A 25,885-nucleotide genomic window follows, 5' to 3' on the forward strand; every position below is an offset into this window, starting at 1 on the left:
TTTTGTTGGCTATCCTTCTATTCCCCCTCTTAATTCCTTGTCTATTCTTGAATTCCTAAATAAAGTTGTTGGAATTTGCTGCTAATGTTTCATATTTTGATTTGGTAGATTTGTGAGGAAGCATATGTTGGATATGGGGAATAGGAGCAATGTCCGTCAAATGGTGAAATGGGGGGTCTGGAAGAGCAATGAAAGCCTCCACAAGTTACTCGAGAAAGCAAAAGGCTCGCCAATGAGCGCCGCTATATATTTTGGTAAACTTTAACTGTAGCTAATTTGGGTTTTGTAAGCTCTTGTTTCATAAACACTTGTCATCCACATTGATATTCTTTCAATTTTAACTAATATAAGGTTTCATGAAAGGAAATTAAGAGCAAAACCCAAACAACAAATCCCTTTCTTCAGGATTCATCAAGAATCTAATTAATTTCCTATATAATGTTTCATCCAGAGAAAGCAAAGTACTAACAAGATGATAATCTGAGAGATTTAGAACAAATCCCCAAATAAAGAAAAAGGATCCAACCTTGTACGATGCTGCATTGGAAAGCATTGTCGGAGATGGCGGTTTTCTAGGTCAATCACCTTTGCAGCTGGTTTTACATTGCCAGGAGGTTTTGATAGCGATCCTGGCCCTAATAAAGGGATGGCAATCCTAATAAGGAAAATATCATTTGTTGTTACGGATGTTATCACCTTTGCATGCTCTGCTAGTTCTGTATTCAGCTACTTCATCATGGCAACAAAATTTCGACCAACGTCCCAACAGGATTTGGTAGTTCTGTTATACCTTAATAGTGTCGCTGCTTGTTTGCAGCTTCTGGCAATGGTGCAGTTGTAATTGCATTTGTAACTGGTTTTTGTGCTACTTTAGCACATTCAGTTGGTCTCGCCATTACTGTCTGTGCCATCAGTTGCATCTCTTCCCTTTTGTGCTACAGGGTTGTGCATCTCATTAGGAAACCGCAAAGGAACATATAAGAACATGAGTAGGGAGACATGAATACATCTCTTTCCTTATGTACATTGCGTTAATTTCCGCTCATGTTGATGCAGTGACGAATCCAGGATGTCCCCCTGCCGGTTCACTTTACACTACTCATGTAAAGTCCCTCTGGCAAGATTTCAGTAAGGAATTTCCGGCGAGAATTCCATGGCTGACTGACAAACCCTAGACAGCCATAGAAAAAAAATAATTCTTTTGAAGAAACAAGAAAAGAAGATCCTGAAAATAATAGAGAAGATGAAAAGATGTTAAAGTGTAATAATGGTGGGAGCCCTTTCCGGAGCATTTTGTTGGGTATCCTTCTATTCCCCCTCTTAATTCCTTGTCTATTCTTGAATTCCTAAATAAAGTTGTTGGAATTTGCTGCTGATGTTTCATATTTTGATTTTGTAGATTTGTGAGGAAGCATATGTTGGATATGGGGAATAGGAGCAATGTCCGCCAAATGGTGAAATGGGGGGTCTCGAAGAGCAATGAAGGCCTCCACAAGTTACTCGAGAAAGCAAAAGGCTCGCCAGCGCCGCTAAATATTTTGGTAAGCTTTAGCTGTAGCTAATTTGGGTTTTGTAAGCTCTTGTTTCATAAACACTTGTCATCCACATTGATATTCTTTCAATTTTAACTAATATAAGGTTTCATGAAAGGAAATTAAGAGCAAAACCCAAACAACAAATCCCTTTCTTCAGGATTCATCAAGAATCTAATTAATTTCTTATATAATATTTCATCCAGAGAAAGCAAAGTACTAACAAGATGATAATTTGAGAGATTTTGAACAAATCCCCAAATAAAGAAAAAGGATCCAACCTTGTACGATGCTGCATTGGAAAGCATTGTCGGAGATGGCGGTTTTCTAGGTGTAGATCATCTGAAAAGGGATGGATTAGAAAATGGATACCAAGTCACTCCAAAGGGAAACATGGCCCTTTACGTTGCAGCCCTCTATGGTCAATCACTGGTCCTGATACATGTGAGCTTCACTTATTTCTTTTTGATGCAGTCTCAAATACAATGGAATCTTACCAATGTGCTTTGCCTATTCTGTTTTTGAACTTGTAAATAGAAAAAGCAAGAGACCATCACCATAAGTTGCTTCTTAAACACCAAAGTGAATATCATGTCTCTCAAAGAAAAGGCAAAGCCAGTAGTACCTTTTCGATTAACTGGACAGGAAGAGAAATAATTTAAGCATTTAGCTTTAAACTCTCTTACTTCTAGTAATATATTTTAATTTAACAAATCAGTAATTAGTCAATATATATTAATTAAATTAAGATGTGTGTGATTTTATGATTTTAAAACAAATCAGACCAATTGTGTAGCATGCATAAAAAGAATTTGAGGGAGGTTTGTGCTGAATACTTAATATTCAACAATTAAACGCACAAAAGGGTAGTTCTGGAATAGAATATTAATTTTATCAATTGAACCAGCATTTTTACTGAAAAGCAATAATAATAAGGGAGGATGAATGTAGTATCTAAGATCATAGAAGTTAGTGTAACAAAGATACATTTGGAGGGAGGTCTTTGAAATTATCCTTACATTTTTTTATTTGTTCTAACTAATTTTTTTTTCTCTTTTTGAAAAGATATTTTGGAAAAATAGAAATTAATAAGGATATGGGATGTTAGTAAAACTTGATTTTCAGATTTATCTGGACTCATAAAAATATTTTTCTTGTTCTATCATTTTCTTATTTAATTACTCAGTCTTGTTTGTGTTGAAAAAAGAGAATCATGACACGAAGTAAATCTTAAGATATAAGTAATATTTTGGTTTTGTTAGATTTAGTAGTAAAAAACCGTTTTTATTCATGTTGATATTCTTTAAAGTTTGACAAATAATTAAAAGGCAATAGAAGAAACAGCAAAGATAAACAAGAAATTCCTTTCTTCTGAACAAGGCAAACAACAAATCCCTTTCTTTTGGTCAAAGACAAAGATCAGTGGTGTTCAGAATATTTCTATATAATGTCTCATCCAGAGAAAGCAAAGGACAGACAACATAATTCAGGAGATTTTGGATAAATTCGCTAATAATTAAAGAAAAAAAAAATGGATCCAACCTTGTATAATGCTGCGGTAGAAGGCAATACCAGAGATAGCAATTTTTTACTTGCTGATCATCTGAAAAGGGATGAAGAAAATGGGCACCAAGTCACTCCAAAGGGCAACACAGTCCTCCACGTGGCAGCCCTCTATGGCCACTCCCATTTTGTGGGAGAAGTCCTTAAGATTACTCCCGCATTGTTATGTCATCAGAACAAGAAAAATGAGACTGCACTTCACATAGCAGCTAATGAAGGGCACAGTGAAGTAGTTCATGTGCTACTTAGTATAACTGGAGAGGAGAATAAGGAGAGACTCATGAGGATGACAGATGACAATGGGGATACAGCACTGCACAAGGCCGTGCGGAGCCGACATCAAGATGTTGCCAGACTTTTGGTTAAAGAAGATCCTGAATTCGAATTTCCGTCCAACAAGGCCCAGGAGACACCACTATACCTGGCGGCGGAGTCTGGTCTTCGTGATGCTTTGGTTGAAATCTTGGTATCCTGCAACAAACCAACTTTTGCTGCAGGTCCATTTAATCGAACACCTCTGCATGCAGCAGTAATTCATCAACACACGGGTATGAACGTATTTTTTGTTACTCTCCGTCATTAACATCTAGCTTTAGTTTGATTTTTCCATACCATTGTCTACATTAACTTGGAGTATATAATCATTTCAGATATTCTCAGTAATATAAAATTAATATTCACATCACTCATTTTGTGAGACAACTCTAAAGACTTATTTCTAGTTAACCAATAACTTTTGATGTAGTCCTAGGTAGCCATATCAAAATCCATAAGTGTTTGATTGGTTGTGGAGGAAATCACAAATCGGCTTGGTAACAATAATAATTTTCTCGTAATTAATTAGTTTCCCTTTAAATGATTAACTCAAAAGTCAAATTTTAACTTTGATGGCTCTTCATACCACTCTTGAACCCTTGACCTAGTGGAAGACTTAGAAATCAGTAAGTATTCAATCAATAACCACCAAATCCAAGCTCTAGGATTGTGCGAGAAGTATGAAAGAGGAAGCAAAAGAATAAATAATTTGAAGCTAAGCGCTTTTGAATGATCTCATAATTTGTGATGAATTAACTCCTTATCATCATCATCATATTTGACACATCCAGATTGCGCGAGATTACTGTGGCAATGGAATAAATCTTCATGTGAGGAAGCTGACGTGAGTGGTTGGAATTCGCTGCACTATGCTGTTAATCTAGGATTGAAAGAAGTAGTTTCTGATATGCTGGGGTGGAGGAAATCCTTAGCCTACCTTCCAGCAGGCAGTGAAAATCGCTGGACGACAACGTTTCACATTGCAGCCAGTGCAGGTGATGAAAACATGATAAATGAGTTATTAAAGTACTGCCCGGATTGCTGGGAAATGCTTGACAGCAGAGACAAAAATGCTCTTCATGTTGCCATATTGAACAATCAATATATGTTAGTTAATTCCTTATTAAAGTCCACGAAGTGGGATAGCCTTGCTGACGATGCAGATGATGATGGCAACACTCCTCTCCATTTGCTTGCCGCCTCTAGTTATTGGGCCCATGTGCCTGTGAAATTAAGAGAAAATCCCATAGCAAAGAAGATGTCATTTAACAAAGAAAACCAGACTCCGCTTGACGTAGCATTGTCTTGCTTAAAGAGGACGACAAACAAGGAAAGTATCAGTGACAGCTTGTATTGCGATTTTGCTAACATTGGTCGATTGGGACGACGTGAGACTCCGGTGAATACACTGGATGAAATTGATATACAGAGGGAGTTTTTGAAGCGTGCTAAGGAACGTGAAACAGAAATCAAAGGCATCATGTCGGCAGCTCAAATACATCTAGTTGTGGCCACTCTATTAGTTACAGTCACCTTTGCCGCTGGTTTCACATTGCCAGGAGGTTTTGACAGTGATTCCAATAGCCCTAATAAAGGGATGGCGATTCTAACAAGAAAAGCAGCATTCCGTGTATTTGTTATTACAGATGTCATCGCCTTTGCATGCTCGGCTGGTGCTATATTCAGCTACTTCCTCATGGCAATAAATCATCGACCAACATCCTATCAGGATTACAGAATTCTATCGGCTCTCAGTAGAGTCGCAGGTCAGTTGCAGCTTCTGGCAATGTTAGCAGTGGTAATTGCATTTGTAACTGGTATGTATGCTACTTTAGCACATTCACTTGGTCTCGCCATTACTGTCGTAGTCATCGGTTGCATCTCTTTCTTTTGTACATGTTTGTAATGTATCTTGTTGGAAGAGATATTACTTGAGAAATAGAGAGAGAAACATAAATGCATCTTTTTCCTTTTTTCAGTGAAATTAATTCAAGCAGTATGGCCGAGTAATAGTACTGCAGTCTGCATGCATCAGTATTTGTTTAACAGATTGTTCAGTTCAGCATCTCTATTTTGCTTTATCTTGCCTTCTCGCATACCTTATGTACAGATGCATTCTTAAAGATGATGTGCAAGTTTTGTAGTTAAAAAAAAGAACTGTCAAATTAATTCAAAATAATTACGAATTGTTTAATATTGTATAGTATTATATGTTATCTTGGTTTTTATTTTCATTTATATGTTAAAGTAATAAGACGCCTTACTTAAAAAGAAGTAGCTTAATTACTTTAGAAGTTACGTGCTTATATGCACGTGAGCACTCTCTACCATTGGTTTCTAATTAATTTCTAGTTTGAGCGATGAAAGCTGTCATTTTCAAAAAACAATGTTAGTTTCTACTCGCTTCTATCTTCCATCTGCCTCCGGTTCCACGTGTCACGAATATTTAATATAAATCAATTTCACCCTATACAACAAGTTGTCTTTCATTTTGATTTTATATAAAAAGTTAATGTGAGGTAGCTGGCCACACCATGTGAAATGGATGAGCATGAGACTTGTATTAATATTTGTATATGTTAAAAAAACAAAAGACTTAGCAAAGACTTCGTCAAGAGTTTCAGTAATTTCCTATACCACAAGATCATTATTCCAGGGATTTTTGATAATCATATCCCCTAATTAAATAAAAAAGAATAATGGATCCCACCTTGTATAATGCTGCAAAGAGAGGCAATACCAGAGATGGTGATTTTCTACTTGCTCATCATTTGAAAAGGAATGATGAAAATGGGTACCAAGTCACTCCAATGGGCAACACGATCCTCCACGTGGCAGCCCTATATGACAAATCCGATTTCTTTGGAGAAGTCCTTAATCTTACTCCAGCAATCTTATGCTGTACGAACAAGAAAAATGAAACTGCACTTCACATAGCAGCTAAGAGAAGGAACAGTAAAGTTGTGAGTGTGATACTTGATGTAGTTGGAGTAGTGGGGGAAATAAGGAGACACTAATGAAGATGACAGATGATAATGGAGATACAACACTGCACAATGCCGTGAGGAGTAAATGTGTTGGCATTGTCAAAATGTTGGTTAAAGAAGATCCTGAATTTGAATATCCAGCAAACCAGGCTGGGGAGACACCACTGTATCCGGGGGCGGAGCCAGTGTTCTGGGCGAATCCATTAGTTTTGGTTCAAACCTTGTATTTGCGTTGAATAATTTATTGATTATTTAAAATTTAATAATTTAAAACTCAATAATTTAAAATACTTAGAATTTCGAACTCATAAGCTTAAAATCTTATTTCCACCTCTGATTGTATCTGGCGGCAGAGTGTGGTTCTATTGATATTTTGGAAATCTTGGAATCGGCCCCAACTTATGCTGCTGGTCCATCTAATCGAATGCCTCTGCATGCAGCAGTAATTCAGGAACACACCGGTACATAATACTACTTGTATTAACATCTAGACTTAGAGGCAGATCCGGGATTTAAACTTTACGGGTTCTCAATATTTGAGTTTTTTGGCATTAATGAATTTATATATATATATTATGCTTTGCATCAAAAGTACTGGGTTCAGATGAACCCGACACCATAAGGCTAGATCCCCCGCATCTAGCTTCAGTTTGATTTGCCCATAACTAAGCAGCTAATGCATGGTTTCTTATTAGCTGCTTAGCTACGGAGTTACCTTAAGGGCTCGTTTGGTTGCTGGTTAGAGTTATGTAAGTATTATTAATATAGGAATAAGTTATGCATGGATTAATTATGCAAAGATTAATTTTGCGGGAATTAATTATGCAGGAATTAGTTATTCGGAGATTAATTATAGGATTAGTAATATAGAAACATAATGTGAATATTATTTATTGTTAGTCTAGTTTATTCGATTAAAATTGTTAGTATATTTTAGATATATTTTCTTGAACAAAAAAATATATAACAAGTTTGAATAGATGATATTCTTGTCATTTTGAGTTTTAATACAGGTATTACTAATACATGTATAAGTTATTCCATCTTCTACCATGCATAAATAATACATAGATTTTCTCATAACTTATATGTATATTAGTTATGCGGAAAAGAAAAACACAGAGCAAACATTGTACTAGCAATGCGCTACGTTTTATGTGGAAAAGAGAAAAAATCTAACCTAATATTATATAACCTATACTAGCTAGATTCTATGTGGAGATTATTTTTTCTCATTTTTGTAACCAAACAAGGTATCAAGTTATCACGATCCAAAATCCCAATCCGTCGTGATGGCGCCTAACACACCGACTAGGCAAGCTGAAACATGATAACGAAGGCAACATAGTAACGAAATTCATAGAAATAGCATAAACCTGAGGTCTCAATACAATAAAAACTGCTAATATAAAGTAAATCTCACCCGGTATAAGTTAAAAGAAAGAATTGAGCCTAGGGAATAGACAAAGGATTAAATTATCAGAAGATTGTATCATGGATATTCCATAACGCCCATGAAAGGCTAAAGTAATAACTAATACCGTGAGCCATAGATCAGAAGATAGCTTAAGCCTACATAAAGGCTGAACAGAAGGAAGAGGAAACTAAAGAGTTAAAACAACGAAGTAAATCAGGAGTCTGATTATTGGACCCAGAAAATTATAGAAATCGTTATTGAGAATATTGCAGGATCGCTCTTAATATCAGAGGTACAAGAGAGATAGTACAGTAGCCATATTTTATAATGGTTTACGATAAAGTCAGTTAGAAGAGTACCAGCCTCATAAGAAGTCAATATGAAGCTCCCACTGGAGTGTGTATGCACTAGAGGTGCAAGTATTATAATAGAGCTTCAAGTCGCGGATGTGAATTATACCCAAAACACGACAACTGTCGGGACCAAACACACTCACGCAAGTATACGTGGTCGTCAAGTAATAGAGTAGTGAATAGAGTATCGTTCCCACGAGGACTTATGATTAACTTTTGACTAATTTAAACTCAAATAGCTTATCGATTCAAGCGATTTCTTATAAAATAGATAATTGTCTAATTTACTACCTAAAGACTATCAAGTAATAAAATACTAGAAATCAACACAACACTTAAATAGTTTTAAATAACAATCAATGGGAGATAATATTCCAGGGTCACGGGTTATTTAACAATCACGTTCCATTCTTAGCTTAAAATAACTAATTGATTTATCTGGATTGTTGGTTGAAAGGGTTGATATTACTTATAAGACTCTGTCGAGCCCTTACTCGCCTATTCAAGCTAACTCAATACCTATATGTCTATGGACTTAAATTTAACAAGAACGCATTTATAATTCCTGTATTGTAACCGAGCAAGGCAATTAGGTATATGTCTATCCCATTTGCGAATCCTTTCCCCGATGCCCGGGTTTAAGAACTTGCTCTATTTAATTCTATATGCAATCTAGAGTTCCCACTTTCGAGTTCAACTCTAGATTCGTAGATAGTATTTCACTGTTAGCTACTCAGCAAAATAATTAAAAACAGAATTAAATAAACAACCCAATATGATAAAATCAACTTCGTCAAATTAAACTTCAAATATCAATATTCATGTATACCCATGACCCTAGAACAATAGGGTTCTTAGCTACTCATATTCAGGCAATCATCAAAAATTCACAAGAGTGCATAAGAATCGATAAAAGAAAGAGAGAATAGGAACTCAAGACAAATTCCGTCGTTTTTAGAACTTTGTTGTGGCTTTTTCCCCCTCTCCAATATGTTAGATGACCTAAAGGAGGCGTTTTTGGCTTATATATTGCGTACAAAAGTCGTGGGCCAAAGCTCTCCTATTCCTAGTCCAAATCGGCTTCAGGGATTGATGCTAAGGTGGATGCGACGCATCTACCTCGTCCTCCATTTCTCAGCTTCACATGCGAGGGTGGATGCGACGCATCCACCTCGTCCTCTATTTCTTAGCTTTTCATGCGAGGGTGGATGCGACGCATCCAACCCTTGTTCCTCCATCTCAGCTTTGCCCAGGTGCGGATGTTATGGCGGATACTGTGGGCCGACTTCACTGCTAAGGGTGCACGAAATCTGATTTTTTTTCTAGATTGGAAGCGACGCATCCAATCTCTCTTCCTCTACCTAGAGCACCTTTTCTTCATTTTTTTGCACTCCAAACACCCTAATTCACCACACACAACTCAATTAGTCATAAAACCAATAATTAAACCATGTTGGGCATTTTAAAGATCAAATAACATCAAGAAGCGGTTAAAACATGGGTAAAGTAACATCAACACATATCGAAATATGCCAAACATCACTACCCCACACTTAAACCTTTGTTCGTCCTCAAACAAACCATCACTATAGTAGATGAAACAAAATTAAGATCTTATCATTCAAAGCACACCACACCTATGACCATGGTCATTTGCCACAATTAGGCTCTAGAATATGCATCATATGCACTTACCTTTACTTGAGTCATTCTTTTAAAAATATTCAAACAAAAACAACATGCTCACAACAATCCTAACCTCAAAAACCGACTCAATGTCACTATGCACTCATGGCTTGAACACCCAACATCATAGAGAAGTCTAATAACGTTACATATCCCTCGTGAAACCATGTGCCCTCACAACAAGAACAAGAGAGCGAGTTCAATCCACACATTCGAATCTCATGATCAAATATATTTTAATGACTCACATATATCAAAGAAAATCGCTCACTCTCACAAAGAAGTCACATGCATGCAATTGGTATCATAGGCTTGTCCTTAATGTAAATCTCTACTAATGTAAGCTCGCTCGATCTAGAATCAATTAGGACTTTTTTATGGTTATAATGTGGGCTAAGGGACGGGTAGGATATATTTTAGGAATAGTGACTCAACATCCTAAGCACTTTAACACATCACCAAATAACTTAAGCGCAAATTCTTCAACACCATTTCAATTTCAAAAATAATATCATCCCCAACAATATTTTCTGTTTCTTTAAGCACTACTTTAATTCATACCCACTAGCAAGAACAAGACAACAATTTATTCATCTATATTTTTTCTTTTTTTTTCTTTTTTTTCCAACTATTCTTTTCAATTTCCGCTAGTGGTGTATTATTTTACAAAACAAGTGCACCTTTCTTCCTTTCATTGGTTTCACTCAAAAGCCACCCCACACTTAGTTCCTTTTTACTTCTTTTAGCGCTCATCTAACAACTAAAGTGCTTCAAGAGGTAAAAGGATCAAAACAATGTCAATTAAGAATAAAAAGTGTATAGGCTTGTAATGTGGGTACCAAATAAAAGTCAATAGGCTCAAAATGGTTAACTAGGGATAGATTTTATTTGTGATAAGCAATAAGCTCAAAAAGATCAAAGAAAGTCTAAAATCATTTTTCAAACCGAGCATCACCTCAAATTTCGCTTCAACTCACATACCGGGCAAGTTCTAGACACAAGTACAATATATGAACAACACAAAAACCTCACCCCACATGTCACATGACTCACTAAGGACGATCACATTCCGACTCTCAAACAATGTAAGTATTCACGGAGCAACGAGATATTAAGCATTAAGCACAAAGTGAACAAAAGTCATGTAAACGAGACATGGGTGTCACAAAACATGCTATCCAATTTATAAAGGCTTCATGATCAATTTTAAAACATAGGAAAGGCACTACACATGCCAAAGCCTGAATATGCTACTATCAAACAAGTCAAGAGCCCCCTAGGAATCTCATATTTCTTCCTCCATTTATTTTCTAACTCTAATCTATTCTAAAAGAAAAAATTTACTACCCGGTTCAAAATACATCCCATGGAAAAGAACCGATGCACAAAGAAAAACCACAGGGGATTATTACTACCTACACAAAATTTTTACTAATTACTTAAGGCTACTACTCTAATTTTTTTTTTTTTTTGGTCAATCTCCTAATACTAACACTAATTTTAAGAATCAACTGAGAGTTACTCCATATAGATGAATTTACTACTATTACATGCCATTTGCCATTAATCCAGTGAATATTACAGCCCCCAACAGTCAAATTGTAACAGTTAAGTACATTCATCCACACAAAAAAATATGAATAACCCCCACCCCACACTTAGAACTATGCGTTGTCCCCAATGCACACAAATAAGGTAAAGTAGGGTGAGAAGAAACTCCCTCAAGTCAAGGTGGAAGGCTCATCCGCAGTCTGTGGAAGAGCATCTGCATCCATGGCATTCATCAAGACCCCCTCCGGCCTTGCAATATCATCCTCACGCATAGGGAGAGCTGTCATTGTCCTATGATCACCAACTGGAGCTGATTCTGTAGCAGGTGGTACAGCGACCTCAGTAGGCCTGGTGTGTGGAGCCTTAGGGAGTATAGGAGGAACAGGAGTGGATGGTCCGACAGTGGACAATGCAATCAGCTATGAGATGTATATATCTGCACGTTGAACTAGAGCTTTGAGGAGTAATGATATCTCCCTCATCATCGTGGCTTGCTCAGTCTGGACTCGGCTTAGATCCGCACGAGTCTGACTCAACTCATCCCTGGTGGCACTCAACTCGACACGAGTCGCTATCAACTCAGCCCTGTTCTCTTGCATATCTGCTTGCATCTGCTCAAATAACTGTTGAATGGTGAGCTTAGAAGACCTTCCCTTGTTCGGCTCTAGAACATGAGTGACATCGTATGGTCCTGGAGCTTTAGCCTCAATGTCGTCATTCTCCTTGTCCCATAGTACTCCCATCTCTGTCAAGAAAGCCGATAGGGTATTTGCAAAGAACAGCCTCTACTCGTAATTCATCCTGGTGCACTGCATTTGATTATGCATGATGTCTCTTAAGTTGAGCGGTATCCCCTCCAATAAATCATACAATACTAGTGCGTGGTGTCGAAGGACATCAGTTTTGTGTTGGCATGGAATCAGGCGGTTGCATATGAAATTTAGAGCCACATGTGCTAACGCACTCATGAATTCCTTGGCTATAGAATGGTACTCCATACTCCCATGCTTCCAATTTGCATCCTTCCTGGTAGGGCATAGAACAGACTTAATGTGTGCATAATCTGGTGTTTTGCATATGGAGTCAAACCTATCTGTTAGTGTGTGTGGCACCCCTAAGAAATTATTTAGAGCTTCAGCTGACACATTAATATCTACCCCTCGTACTCTCACAATGTTGCCCCTAGAGTGACGCCAATTGGCGTAAAGCTCTCTAACGATAGTAAGGTTGGCTTTGCCGTGACCCTTCAAGATGGGTCCCCATTGTTGCACCTCTCGAATTGATTTTAGAAACTCTGGGTACTTTTTCTTAAGTGTTCCGATGTTGATCGGCTTTTCTGGAATGTACTTCTTTGAACCCAGTATCTTATTATAGGCTCGGAATGCCTTCTCATTAACAAAGTTCTTCTCCCAAGCAACTCGGTCTATGGGTTCACCCTCATCTTCATCACTCATGTCGACATGTAGAAGGTCATTATCCGAATCGGATTCGGACTCAGATTCTGCAGTAATCTTCTCCTTTCCTTTATCAGTCGGATCACTCTTTTTGGAGGCTTTTCTCTGGTATGTCACAGGCTCTCTTATCTCTATCCCTTTGCTTGGTAGATTTAATGATGTTGTTGTAATACCCTTCTTCACTGTCCTCCTGACTAATGGTTCCTCTTCTTCTTGCTCTGAATCATCAATTAACTGCATAGGCTGCAGTTCCTTTTCTTTGTCAGTATGCTTCCTTTTTTTCTGTGGATTTGGAGCACATGTTGCCTTTCCGGTGGGCTTTTTGGGTGGTTGTTTGTTATTATCTTTGTCTTGTTGCTTGGATGGTTTACTCGTTGCTGCCATTTATGAACCTGAGTATCAGCAATGCAAAGAAATCAACAATTAGCGTATAAAACAGTGAAGTTTAGCTATAAAGCAGTTGCAACAGCTTGCACTTCCAATTATGCGCAGAGTCATGCCATTCAATACTTCATGAAACTATAGCTCATGGCTTTCAGCAGGGATGTGATACTCTATTCAAATTTTACAAATAAGCATTGCGCTATATAGATATCATTATGCCCAACATGAGGTTTATCCGAGTGACGCTCACTAACCATGTTCAATTGCACATAATACCTCACTCGACCCCACACTTATTCTCACGACATATCATTACGCATAGCGCTCACACAATTTAAAATGAGTAACACTTTATAATTCACGATGTCTAGCATGTGCCGGATGTTCAATTTATTTAGACAATATATCATAGGCTCAAAACATTGTTGTACACAATCAACACAAACGACCTCACACTTATTCACTAGCATAGACTAATGTTGCTCGGTTACTCAGACTTCACTGACGCCTAAATTTACCTCTCCGGCAACGGCACCAAAAACTTGTCGGGACCAAACACACTCACGCAAGTATACGTGATCGTCAAGTAATAGAGTAGTGAATAGAGTATCGTTCCCACGAGGACTTATGATTAACTTTTGACTAAACTCAAATAGCTTATCGATTCAAGCGATTTCTTATAAAATAGATAATTGTCTAATTTACTACCTAAAGACTATCAAGTAATGAAATACTAGAAATCAACACAACACTTAAATAGTTTTAAATAACAATCAATGGGGGATAATATTCCAGGGTCATGGGTTATTTAACAATCATGTTCCATTCTTAGCTTAAAATAACTAATTGATTTATCTGGATTGTTGGTTGAAAGGGTTGATATTACTTATAAGACTCTGTCGAGCCCTTACTCGCCTATTCAAGCTAACTCAATACCTATATGTCTATGGACTTAAATTTAACAAAAACGCATTTACAATTCCTGTATTGCAACCGAGCAAGGCAATTAGGTATATGTCTATCCCAATTGCGAATCCTTTTTCCGATGCCCGGGTTTAAGAACTTGCTCTATTTAATTCTATATGCAATCTAGAGTTCCCACTTTCGAGTTCAACTCTAGATTCGTAGATAGTATTTCACTGTTAGCTACTCAGCAAAATAATTAAAAACAGAATTAAATAAACAACCCAATATGATAAAATCAACTTCGTCAAATTAAACTTCAAACATCAACATTCATGTATACCCATGACCCTAGAACAATAGGGTTCTTAGCCACTCATATTCAGGCAATCATCAAAAATTCACAAGAGTGCATAAGAATCGATAAAAGAAAGAGAGAATAGGAACTCAAGACAAATTCCGTCGTTTTTAGAACTTTGTTGTGGCTTTTTCCCCCTCTCCAATATATTAGATGACCTAAAGGAGGCATTTTTGGCTTATATATTGCGTACAAAAGTCGTGGGCCAAAGCTCTCCTATTCCTAGTCCAAATCGGCTTCAGGGATTGATGCTAAGGTGGATGCGACGCATCTACCTCGTCCTCCATTTCTCAGCTTCACATGCGAGGGTGGATGCGGCGCATCCACCTCGTCCTCTATTTCTTAGCTTTTCATGCGAGGGTGGATGCGACGCATCCAACCCTTGTTCCTCCATCTCAGCTTTGCCCAGGTGCGGATGCTATGGCGGATGCTATGGGCCGACTTCACTGCTAAGGGTGCACGAAATCTGATTTTTTTCTAGATTGGAATGCGACGCATCCAATCTCTCTTCCTCTACCTAGAGCACCTTTTCTTCATATTTTTGCACTCCAAATACCCTAATTCACCACACACAACTCAATTAGTCATAAAACCAATAATTAAACCATGTTGGGCATTTTAAAGATCAAATAACATCAAGAAGCGGTTAAAATATAGGTAAAGTAACATCAACACATATCGAAATATGCCAAACATCAGAGGTCATGAAAGAGATAGAAGATGTGATGCGAGATTTTAAGGTAAGTAAGGTAAAGGTGAACAACGTACGAGATACTCAAATGCAGAAGATTATGAATAGTCCATACTTCGGATAGAAGGCTAGAAGCGTTGGGATTCAGTATCCAGGAATGATAGCGGCGTCGCCAGTGGCATATATCTTCCAGCCTATGGTTTCTAGGTACCTAGAGGCCTAGTTAAGAGAGTAAAGAAGAGTTTGAGACGATGTGATGTCTCGCTTGATGTTCCAAAATAACACAAGGAAAACTATAGTGCAAACAAGTTGAAAGAAGGTTGCGAGTAGTATAACTAGATATGTGTAGGTCGCAAGCTAAAGTATGGTAAAGCGACAACGTTTTAGGAAGACAGGAGTAAGGATAAGAAAGGGCGAGTGAGAAGGTGATGAGAATGGATAAGTCCTTAGGATTAAGCCCATGAAAACAAGAGAGCTGATGGTTTCTCTAAGTTATAGAAATCCCAGTATAGCCTGAATGAACTCAAAGGAGTCTAAGATTAATAGCATTTAAAAGAGATGGAATGTTGCCCTGGTAGTAAAATGAGGGTATACTTGTGATAAATGAAGGATGACGTTTGGACCTTCGATTGAGTGATGATTTGAAGGGATTTCATAAATTGTACAGGATTAAAATACCCACGTAAGTGAGTCACATTAGGATGCTATAAAGTATGGTTATTGAAGTACAGTATCGCCGCTAAGTAGATCAGGAAAATCACTTCGAATATTCCTCGATGCAACGTAAGCCCTAGTGGAAATTTTTTACGTAAGAAGTTTCAAGATATCAGTGGTAGATTGTAGATCAATATTGAGGTAAATCAACAATGAATGGATAGAAGTTACAAAGTACGAAATGAGATATGGCAATATTCGTAAGGTCGATAAAGTACCGACCGAAGAACTTCAATACACCTATAGATGCCTAGAGGGACATCTTATCAAGTTCTGTATATATTCCCAAAGTGAGGCTTAAAGATTGGCTAAAAGATGAAGGGAAGAGTCGCATATGAGCACATGCAAGGAAAAAGTCCTACAGGCTGCACGGACAGAAGGTAGCAACAGTTACGAGATTGGAAGGATTCCGACCACAAGTCGTGGTGTGAGAAAGAGGCCTAAAGGGAGGGGATGCCCTGGCCTTTGGAATTATTCACAGAACAGTTGCCTAGATGGCAAGGAGAATACTAAAGTATTCAGAAGATATAAGTTATGATAATGATATGTGTATCAGTCAACATTCGAGGACGAATGTTCCAAAGGGGGGAATGATGTTACACTCCATGTTTTCGTACGTGAAAGTATGCCATAAGTGAATTGATGAAAGCTCGGGAACGAGATATTACATCCCGCATTTTTGTACGTTAAAATTTCGTCGTAAGTTAATCGACGTGAATTCGGTAATGAGGTTATTTTGAAATTATAAGCATTATGCTATTTCAAATACGTGATGAGTAAATTCGTGAAGGAGAATGGGTAAGCAAATCGAAGAAAATGAATTTAGTCAAAGTTTGACATTTTGGGATAAAATAAGGCCCGAGCTAAAACACCCGGTATTTATGGACTAATACTATACAAGGTACCACATGGCCATAATAGTGAGGTGTATAAAGTGTGTTAAAAGTCAGTAGTATTTTAAGTAATTTGAGATAATTCTTAATTATGTGGGTAATTGATTAATTATTAGTTTAATGGGAGATTAACCATATAATTAAGGAATTAAGTGAATAATTGTTGGATAAGTCTAAAGGGCTCAACGTGGCAACAAATCAAATTGGGAGATAAATGACTCTTTGGTTTGCAAACTATGTGGCATAATTAGAACAATGGTTGAATAAGTCATCCACATAAAGTGTGGCCCACATCATCTCAAACATTAAGATTTTGTAAGTAAGATGGGTAAGTAAGATTCTGTAAGTAAGACTTTGTAAGTAAGATAGTAGGTAATGTAAGTAATTCATATATGCATCTGTGTATATCACGTAAGCATGTAAGATCTTCAACAATTCCAAGCAATGTGAGATTTTGTAATTATAAGGGAGTACGGTGCAATCTTTCTCACAGTATCTTCTCATCTGTGGCTTACGGTATTAGTTATTACTTTAGCCTTTCATGGGCGCTATGGAATATCTATGATACAATCTTCTGATAATTCAATCCTTTGTCTATGACCTAGGCTCAATTCTTTCTTTTAACTTATACCGGAGTCTTCTACGGCTGTATGAATGTCAACATATATGGTGCATGGATATCACTCTAAAGTCTTAAGTGCATAATCCTTTTTGTTCCCTCTGAGCTTCCTTTAAACGTAAACTATTACTTTTCCTGGTCTTTCTGCCCTTCTGTTGCGTGTATACTTAGCTTATCTCAGTTCCCACGCATGCCGGAATTTTTGTGCAACTCACATGGTCTCGAATATTACTTTTGATTTTTCTTCCCGTTCTTTAGCCATGGTAGGTGCCACTTTCTCATAGAGTGCATACGATATTGTAGTGAGACTGTTTTTACATGACAATTTCCTTTTTAGGTCATTGTGCTTAGGTCGAAGCCTTTTTCCTTATTTCCTCAGCTAGTCTTTCGTTGTAGTACTTAAGGAAGACCTTCTGACTCTTGTGAAGCTGCGAGCTTATTACATCGTATACTTGACGGAATTTTTGATGTTCTTCCTTGCCTATAATTATCCGTAGTTACTTATTTCCACGCCCTTGTGCTTGTAGGGTTGCTCCTGAACTGAAGTTTTGACTGTTTTCCCAGTGAGACTATCTTTTATTTCCATAACATTCATACGGTACCTTTAACTACCCCAACTCCTATCTGAATATTTCTCAAGTATTACAATGTCATATCTGCGAGACTAAATTCCCCATGTTGGGGTTCATTATGTTTATGTTGCACGATCTGTTGATTTGTCTGTATCCTCTTGTCTAGCCATAACTAGGCTCTTCCTGAATCAACTACTAACTACGCATTGGCTCATTCTCATATCAATATTATGCGTAATCTTTCATGGGTCATTTCCTTTATCTTAACATGCGTCCCGCACTGGCTCCTCATCTATCAATAACATCTCAGGCAGGAACCCTTACCTCCTCTCCTTGACGTCGTGTTTACTTGCAATTTCCTTTATCATTTATCTGATTTAACTGCATATCACCTCTATATGCCAAGTTATTGTCTGAGCAGAGTATTTGAGAAATTGTACACATACACACACAGATGTTTTCATACTACACTTTAAGATTTGATTTCAATATTATTCGGCATCGGTTTAAAGGATGAAACTACACGGGTGATAGCTAGTATCATTAATAATTTGTGCTTCTCTTACCTTGTCGTGTTTATATTGGGTCGGTTGTACTTATGCTACACTCTGTACTTAATTGTGCAGATCCAGGTGTGGGGACCAGTTATCAGCAGTAGGCTTGCTTGTTGGACTATCTGCTAAAGGCGAGGTAGAGTTGCATCCTTGGTCGCAGTTTGACTTGTCTTTTCCTTTCATACTGTTGTTGCTGTTCAGACAGTGTATTTATTGTTCAGTTTTAGACTTGTATTCCATTGTAGAAGCTCATAACTCCGTACTTACCAGTTTCTGGGGGAGATTTACTTTGTATTAGCAGTTTTTATTGTATTGAGACCTCAGGTGAAAAACTCTCCAAAAATCGCCTCTAGCCGAGCTCCAAAACTCAAAATAATGAAAAATAGACCAAACCCTTGAAATTATATTCTACCCAGCTATTTTCGCTTTTGGGACTATAATCGCGCTCCTGCGGCTCCACTTATGCGCAGAAAGTCGCTTTTCTGTGATTTCACTTAATCCCCCGGCCATCCGCACCTGCGCTCCATCATCCACTTCTGCAGAAGCACTTCTACACATAATGCATCGCAGAAGCGACATTGCTTCTGCGCAATACCTTTCGCATCTACGGACTCTACCTCTTCCAGTCATACTCCGCTTATGTGCCCTATTTCTCGTGGGTGCCACTTCGCACCTGCGCACCTCTTTTTCACAAGTGTGAGTACACCAGACTTGCCACCAACCAGCCATGCACAACCACGCTTCAGGTGATTTGAAATCTATCTGAGCCCCTCGGGACCCCCCACGAGCATACCAACAAGTCACAAAATACAGAACAAACCTATTTGAGGCCTCAAATCACACAAAATAACATCAAAACCATGGGTCGCACCTCAATTCAATCATAATGAACTATCAAACTTCGACTTTCAAAACTCATGTCGAATTATGTCTAACTAACTTGGAATGACCTCAAAATTTTTACACAACTTCCAAATGACATAAAGAACATATTTAAACTTTTGGAATAATAATTCGAACCCGATAACATCAAAGTCAACTCCCGGTCAAACCTATAAATCTTCTAAACCTTTAACTTTCCAACTTTTGCCAAAAAGAGCTAAATCAACCTAGAAACCTTCAAATCCAAATCCGGAGATACGCCTAACTCCAAAATCACCATACTAATGTATTGGAACTATCAAAACACATTATGGGGTCATCTATATAAAAGTCAAACTCCGAACAACCCTTTATAACTTAAACTTTCAACCTTGGAACTAAATTTTTCAATTCAATCCAAAACTTTTCCAAAATCAAATCAACCATCCCCGCAAGTCGTATAACAGTAAATACACATACGGAAAGTATCAAATAGGAAAATGAGGCTCAAATACATAAAATAACCGGCCAGTTCATTACAATAACAGTTGCCTTTGGAGAAGGAACCTATTTCTAGAAGGTCCACTAGACTGACCAAGACTCATGGGTAACTGCATGACTATGTGCATGGCCCTCTTCCTTCCAAAGACACCACTGCTACTGGACCTTGCTTGTATCCTATGGCCACTTATATGTCATACACTTCTTTGTCTGACTCTTATTATAAGTCCATTTGTAATTATTCTTCCATCAGGGAGCCATATTCCTATGCAGAACCTATGCATGATAAGAAGTGTGTTGCAGCCATGAATCAAGAGCTTCAAGCACTTACTGATAATAAAACATGGATTCTAGTTGATTTGCCAACTGGGAAGAGGGATATTGGTTACAAGTGGATATATAAGGTAAAGTACAATGCTCAAAGGGAGGTGGACAGGTACAAAGCCAGACTTGTGGCCAAAGGCTACACACAATAAGAAGGTTTGGACTATCAAGAGACCTTTTCCCCTGTTGTGAAAATGGTGTCACCGAGGGTTGTCTTGTCTATGGCTGCCATGTATGGATGGAAGCTGTGCCCGATGGATGTTTTTAATATCTTATAAGGTGATTTGATGGAAGATGTGTATATAGTACAACCTCTTGGCTTTGCTAGCAAGGGGGAGCAATTCAAGGTGTGTAAGCTGTAAAAATCCTTATATGGATTGAAGCAGGCTTCCAGGCAATGGAACTTGAAGTTGTCTGAGGCTCTCATGGTTGCAGGCTCCATTCAATGACTATTCCCTCTTTACCAGAAGAGTTGGTGATCACATTATGATTATACTGGTGTATGTAGATGACCTTCTGATCACTGGATCATCTCTTGTCCTTATCTAGAAGTCCAAAGACATGCTCAAGCAACATTTAAATATAAAGGGCATGGGGGAAATGAAGTACTTCCTTGGTCTTGGAATAAGCAGAAGCAAACAGGGAATATCAGTGTGCCAAAGGAAATTCACTTTGGATTTGATTTCTGACCTTAGCTTGGAGGGTTCAAAACCTGCTAGTACACCTTTAGAGGTCAATCAGAGGTTGACGAGTGTAGACTTTGACAAAGGAGATACAATCAAGGCAGATACACATGATGATCTTCTGAAGGATCCCCACCAGTTATTAGAAGTTGGTCGGGATATTGCTTTACATTATAATGACAAGGCCCGATATATCCTATGCAGTACAAAAACTTAGTCAGTTCATGTATATGCCTAAGAAGTCACATGTGGAAGCAGCTCTAAGAGTGGTCAGATATTTGAGGAATGCACCTGGTTTAGGGATTTTGCTATCATCCAAAGTCTCGGGTGGGATGATAGTTTACTTTGATGTAGATCGGGCTACTTGTCCAATGACAAGAAAGTCTTTGAGTGGATTCATTGTGAATCTTGGAGATTCTTTGATCTCCTAGAAGCCAAAAAATAAAACACCATATCCAGGAGCTCAGCAGAAGCTGAGTATAGAAGTATGGCCAGTGCAGTAGCAGAGGTGGTATGGCTTGTCGGACTGTTCAAAGAAATGAATCTGAATTTAGAGTTACCAATGGCGCTATTGTGTAATAGCAAGGCTGCCCTGCTGATTGTTGCTAATCCAATTTACCATGAGAGGACTAAGCAAAAAAAAATTGATTTCACTTTGTGAGGAAAAAATTGCAGGAAGGGTTGATTAAAACCTGACGAGGGCAAAACACACACTTAAATATGCTCGCTATATCGTATCTACAGGGATTGGAGTTAAAAAGTATTATCATAGTTTTTAGCTAGATTTCTATCCAAGATAATCAACAGTTTAGAATTATGTGATTAAAAACTAAAATTAACTAATAATCTAGAGCTAATTGACGAATGACTATCGAAACAAAAGTAAGCAAGGAAGAAATCAGTGGGAGAAAATAGGGATTGCTTGGATGGGTGCAAGATAAATGTATGGGATCTAACTCTAGTTAATTCACTTCTAATGTTCAAGTGAATCTCTCGAATTCACTCAATTATTAGTTCAAACATTTAGTAGAAACTTCTCTCTCGATTAAGTCTCAACCTCACAATCTGAACCAATTTAAGCTCGGTGAAGATATGCACGACTTCGTGGTGGATTGGTCTTTAAGAGAACCTCTCTCGATTACCCTCCTAACTAGGTTTAATCAATAATTCAACTAGCTTCTTTTGATTACTAAGAAGAATTAATGAATTCAACCAACAAGATAATGCACAAACATCACAAGTTATGCCTCTCTCGATTACATGAACATGTGAATATAGATGCAATAATTAAAACACCCAAAATGATTCAATACATAAAAACTAGAGTTAATATCCATAAACAATCATCAAAATACCAAATCCATCAATCCCTAAAGAGAACTACTCCATAGATATGGAGTAATTCATCACAAATATAAAGAAAAGCATAAAACGATCCAAACTCTTGTCTTGAGTGAGGATTGAATGATGAATTCCTCGTGCTTTTACTTCTCCACCTCCTCCTTAGCCTCATTAGGTCTTAGATGAGTCAAAAGTCCCAAAATTAATGTTTTTACATGTATTTTATACCAAGTAGGGTTGGGCCCACATGAAAACACCTTTTCTTACGCGAAATAGGACTGTGGCTCTGTAAAAACAACACAGGAGTGCCACATGGGGCGATGCGCCAGGCGGGGCAGTTGTGGGGAAATCCAGAGAGCTTGTAATTTGACAGGAGCAGAAAAATGTACAGCTGCAGCGTGGGGGGCGTCGCACAGTGCGGCGCTTTAGTGGCCATTTCCAGAGAATTGGCCAATTTCAATTCATCTACTACTTTGTCTTGTGTAATGATGAATTGGGCAGCTACTTCAATGTTTCACACGTCACTTGCATGTCTCACTTTGGAGGATTAAATTCCTTAACTTAGAGAATTGTGTCTTCATGGTGCACGTCTTCCAACAAGCTGTGATAGGTCATTTGTTTGGCTTTGGGCATTTTTCTTTCACTTTTTATATACATATGCGGTACTCGACCCCCGAACACGATCCCGACTTAGTCCTTTGGGCTTTTACTCAGACTTCAAAGCTTCAAATGGCTCGAATTAGCTCCATAACATCTACATCACTCAGAATCACTCTTACAAGACATAAAACACAAAATAAGTACAAAACACTAGTGATTAAAGCACAAACACAATAAAAGTGCAGTAAATTAGAGTGCAATAAGCGACTAAAATACGAGATTATAGCCTACCATCAACACCCCACACATAACTATTGCTCGTCCTCGAGCAATCAAACTATACTTTATAAAGACACTGAGGTCTAGCGTTGAGGATGAATTGGTTGTTGAAGCTGAAATTGCTACCTCAGCTGATTTTGGAAAACAGGCGCCCCTTGTCCCTGAGGTCTGGCGTTATTTTATTTCCACGCATTTGTTGTACCCCAGGTGAACTCCATGAAAAACCAGGGTGCCTTTGACCCATTGCATTAAAATTGTAATTTCCAACAGCATTAACTTCCTCAGTTGAGGCTTGACACTCATGAGTAGGGTGTCCTCTTCCACATATATCACATGTTGCATGAGTCTCACTCAGTATTAAAGCTAAGGTCAGCTTCCTTATTTTCTTCGCCATAGCATCAAGCTGTACCTATACAGATATGTTAGCATTAACCGGGTGAACACTATTTGCCCGTCTTCTTTCAACCCTTTTAGAGGGCCGCTGATTTACATCTTCAGATAATTCATCGAGAATAGTGACTATCTCATCTGGTGTCTTTTTCATTAACGGACCTCCAGCTGCATTGCTCAACATTCTGCGTGAGGCCGGTGTCAACCCATCCCAAAACTCCTGGAGTTGCATCCAGAGTTCAATTCTGCTATGTTGACACTTTCTGACTATTTCCTTAAACCTTTCCTAAGCTTCAAAAACCATTTTAGTATATTTCTGGCAGAAGTTATGGATCTCTCTTCTAAAATTGCTCGTTTTAGCCGAGGAGAAATATTTATCAAGAAATTTTCTGGTCATCTCCTCCCATGTTTTAATCGATCCATGGGGCAAGCTTCGAAGCCACTGCTTCACATCATCTTTCAGTATGAAGGGAAATGTCCTTAAGTAAACTGCATCTTGTGACACACCATTATATTAGAAGGTGCTCATGATCTCCTCGAAGTCCATTAGATGATTGTTTGGATCTTTGTTCATCTTTCCTCTAAAGACACAGCAGTTTTGCAGAGTTTGAAGCAACCCTTGCTTCAATTCTAAATTATTTGCTACAACTGGAGGTGGTCGAATGCTTGACAACCCTTAGTTTTAGACCGGTCTAGAGTAATCACCAAGTGGTTTCCCAGATTCGGGAGCTATGTATTTTAACTGGCTTGCACCCAAAGGTTGATTTTGATTAAGTCTGTAGCCCCTCTCTTCTTCAAAAATACGTTGTGCATCTCTAAAAGTTGCTTCTTCAGCATCTCGTGCAACATTTTCTCTTTGTTGGGTTGCCTCTCTCGCAACCAAATCTACATTATCTTCATCGTTTCTAGACATATCTTTGGTTAAGGATTGCCCAACCTTTTCTAACGTCTCGGCGATCTTTCTTTACTTCCTCAATTGTCGCAGTTGTTTTTAAATTTCCGGCTCGTATGTTAGAAATTCCTTCCCAGAAGATCGGGTCATGCACCAATCTGACCTGTAACCTGCGCACAGTTAAAGAATGCCAACCGTATAAATGAAAAAACAAAATAAAATAAAAAAAATTCCTGAATTAGCACTACAAACTATTTCAAACACTATTGATTGCCAATCCCCAACAACGGTGTCAAAATTTAACGAGCGCAAAACATACACTTAAATATGCTCGCTAGTCGAATATAGTATAATATAATATCGTATCCACAGGGATTTTAGAGTTAAAAAGTATTATCGTAGTTTGCAGCTAGATTGTTATCCAAGATAATCAATAGTTTAGAATAATGTGATTAAAAACTAAAATTAACTAATAATCTAGAGCTAAAGAATCGAAATAAAAGTAAGCAAGGAAGATATCAATGGGAGAAAATAGGGATTGCTTGGATAGGTGCAAGATAAATGTATGGGATTTAACTCTAGTTAATTCACTTCTAATGTTCAAGTGAGTCTCTTGAATTCACTCAATTATTAATTCAAATGTTTAGTAGAAACTCCTCTCTCGATTAAGTCTCAACCTCACAATATGAACCAATTTAAGCTCGGTGAAGACATGCACCGCTTCGTAGTTGATTGGTCTTTAGGAGAAACTCTCTCGAGTATCCTCCTAACTAGGTTTAATCAACAATTCAACTAGCCTCTTTTGATTACTAAGAAGAATTAATGAATTCAACCAACAAGATAATGCACAAACATCACACGTTATGTCTCTCTCGGTAACATGAACATGTGAATATAGATGTAACAATTAACACACCCAAAACGATTCAATACATAAAAACTAGAGTTAATATCCACAAACAATCATCAAAATACCAAATCCATCAATCTCTAAAGAGAACTACTCCATAGATATGGAGTAATTCATCACAAATATAAAGAAAAGCATAAAACGATCCAAACTCTTGTCTTGAGTGAGGATTGAATGATGAATTCCTCATGTTTTCGCTTCTCCGCCTCCTCCTTAGCCTCCTTAGACCTTAAATGTGTCAAAAATCGCAAAATTAACGTTTTTACATGTATTTATACCAAGTAGGATTGGGGCCACACTAAAACACCTTTTCCTACGCGAAATAGGACTGTGGTTCTGTAAAAAAATACAAAGGCACATCGCATGGGGCGATGCGCCAGGCGGGGCAGTTGTGGGAAAATCCAGAGAGCTTGTAATTTGACAGGAGCAGAAAAATGTACAGCTGCAGCGTGGGGGGCGTCGCACAGTGCGGCGCTTTAATGGCCATTTCGAGAGAATTGGCCAATTTCAATTCATCTACTACTTTGTCTTGTGTAATGATGAATTGGGCAGCTACTT

General features: G+C 38.0%; 1 protein-coding gene and 1 non-coding gene across 2 annotated transcripts; both read left to right on the forward strand.

Annotated features, from left to right (window-relative positions):
- Positions 1–2,627: 2,627 nt before the first annotated feature.
- LOC107816626 (protein ACCELERATED CELL DEATH 6-like) lies at positions 2,628–5,601 on the forward strand. The gene is made up of 2 exons (XM_016642357.2): positions 2,628–3,643; positions 4,202–5,601. The coding sequence occupies exons 1-2, from the start codon at positions 3,064–3,066 to the stop codon at positions 5,314–5,316; spliced, it is 1,695 nt and encodes a 564-aa protein (XP_016497843.2). The 5' UTR covers positions 2,628–3,063; the 3' UTR covers positions 5,317–5,601.
- Positions 5,602–23,767: 18,166 nt separating this feature from the next.
- LOC142168548 (small nucleolar RNA R71) lies at positions 23,768–23,874 on the forward strand. The gene has a single exon (XR_012698402.1). It is a non-coding gene; the product is annotated as a small nucleolar RNA R71 (small nucleolar RNA).
- The last annotated feature ends 2,011 nt before the right edge of the window (positions 23,875–25,885 follow it).

The sequence above is a fragment of the Nicotiana tabacum genome, chromosome 13 (genome assembly GCF_000715075.1).
Source record: "Nicotiana tabacum cultivar K326 chromosome 13, ASM71507v2, whole genome shotgun sequence".
Lineage (NCBI taxonomy): Eukaryota > Viridiplantae > Streptophyta > Magnoliopsida > Solanales > Solanaceae > Nicotiana > Nicotiana tabacum.

Excerpts from the sequence above, each read along its gene's own strand:
- LOC107816626 (XM_016642357.2), top strand. The coding sequence starts at position 3,064 with ATGGATCCAACCTTGTATAATGCTGCGGTAGAAGGCAATACCAGAGAT. Across the intron at positions 3,644-4,201 it reads AGTAATTCATCAACACACGG|ATTGCGCGAGATTACTGTGG; the intron begins GTATGAACGTAT and ends TGACACATCCAG.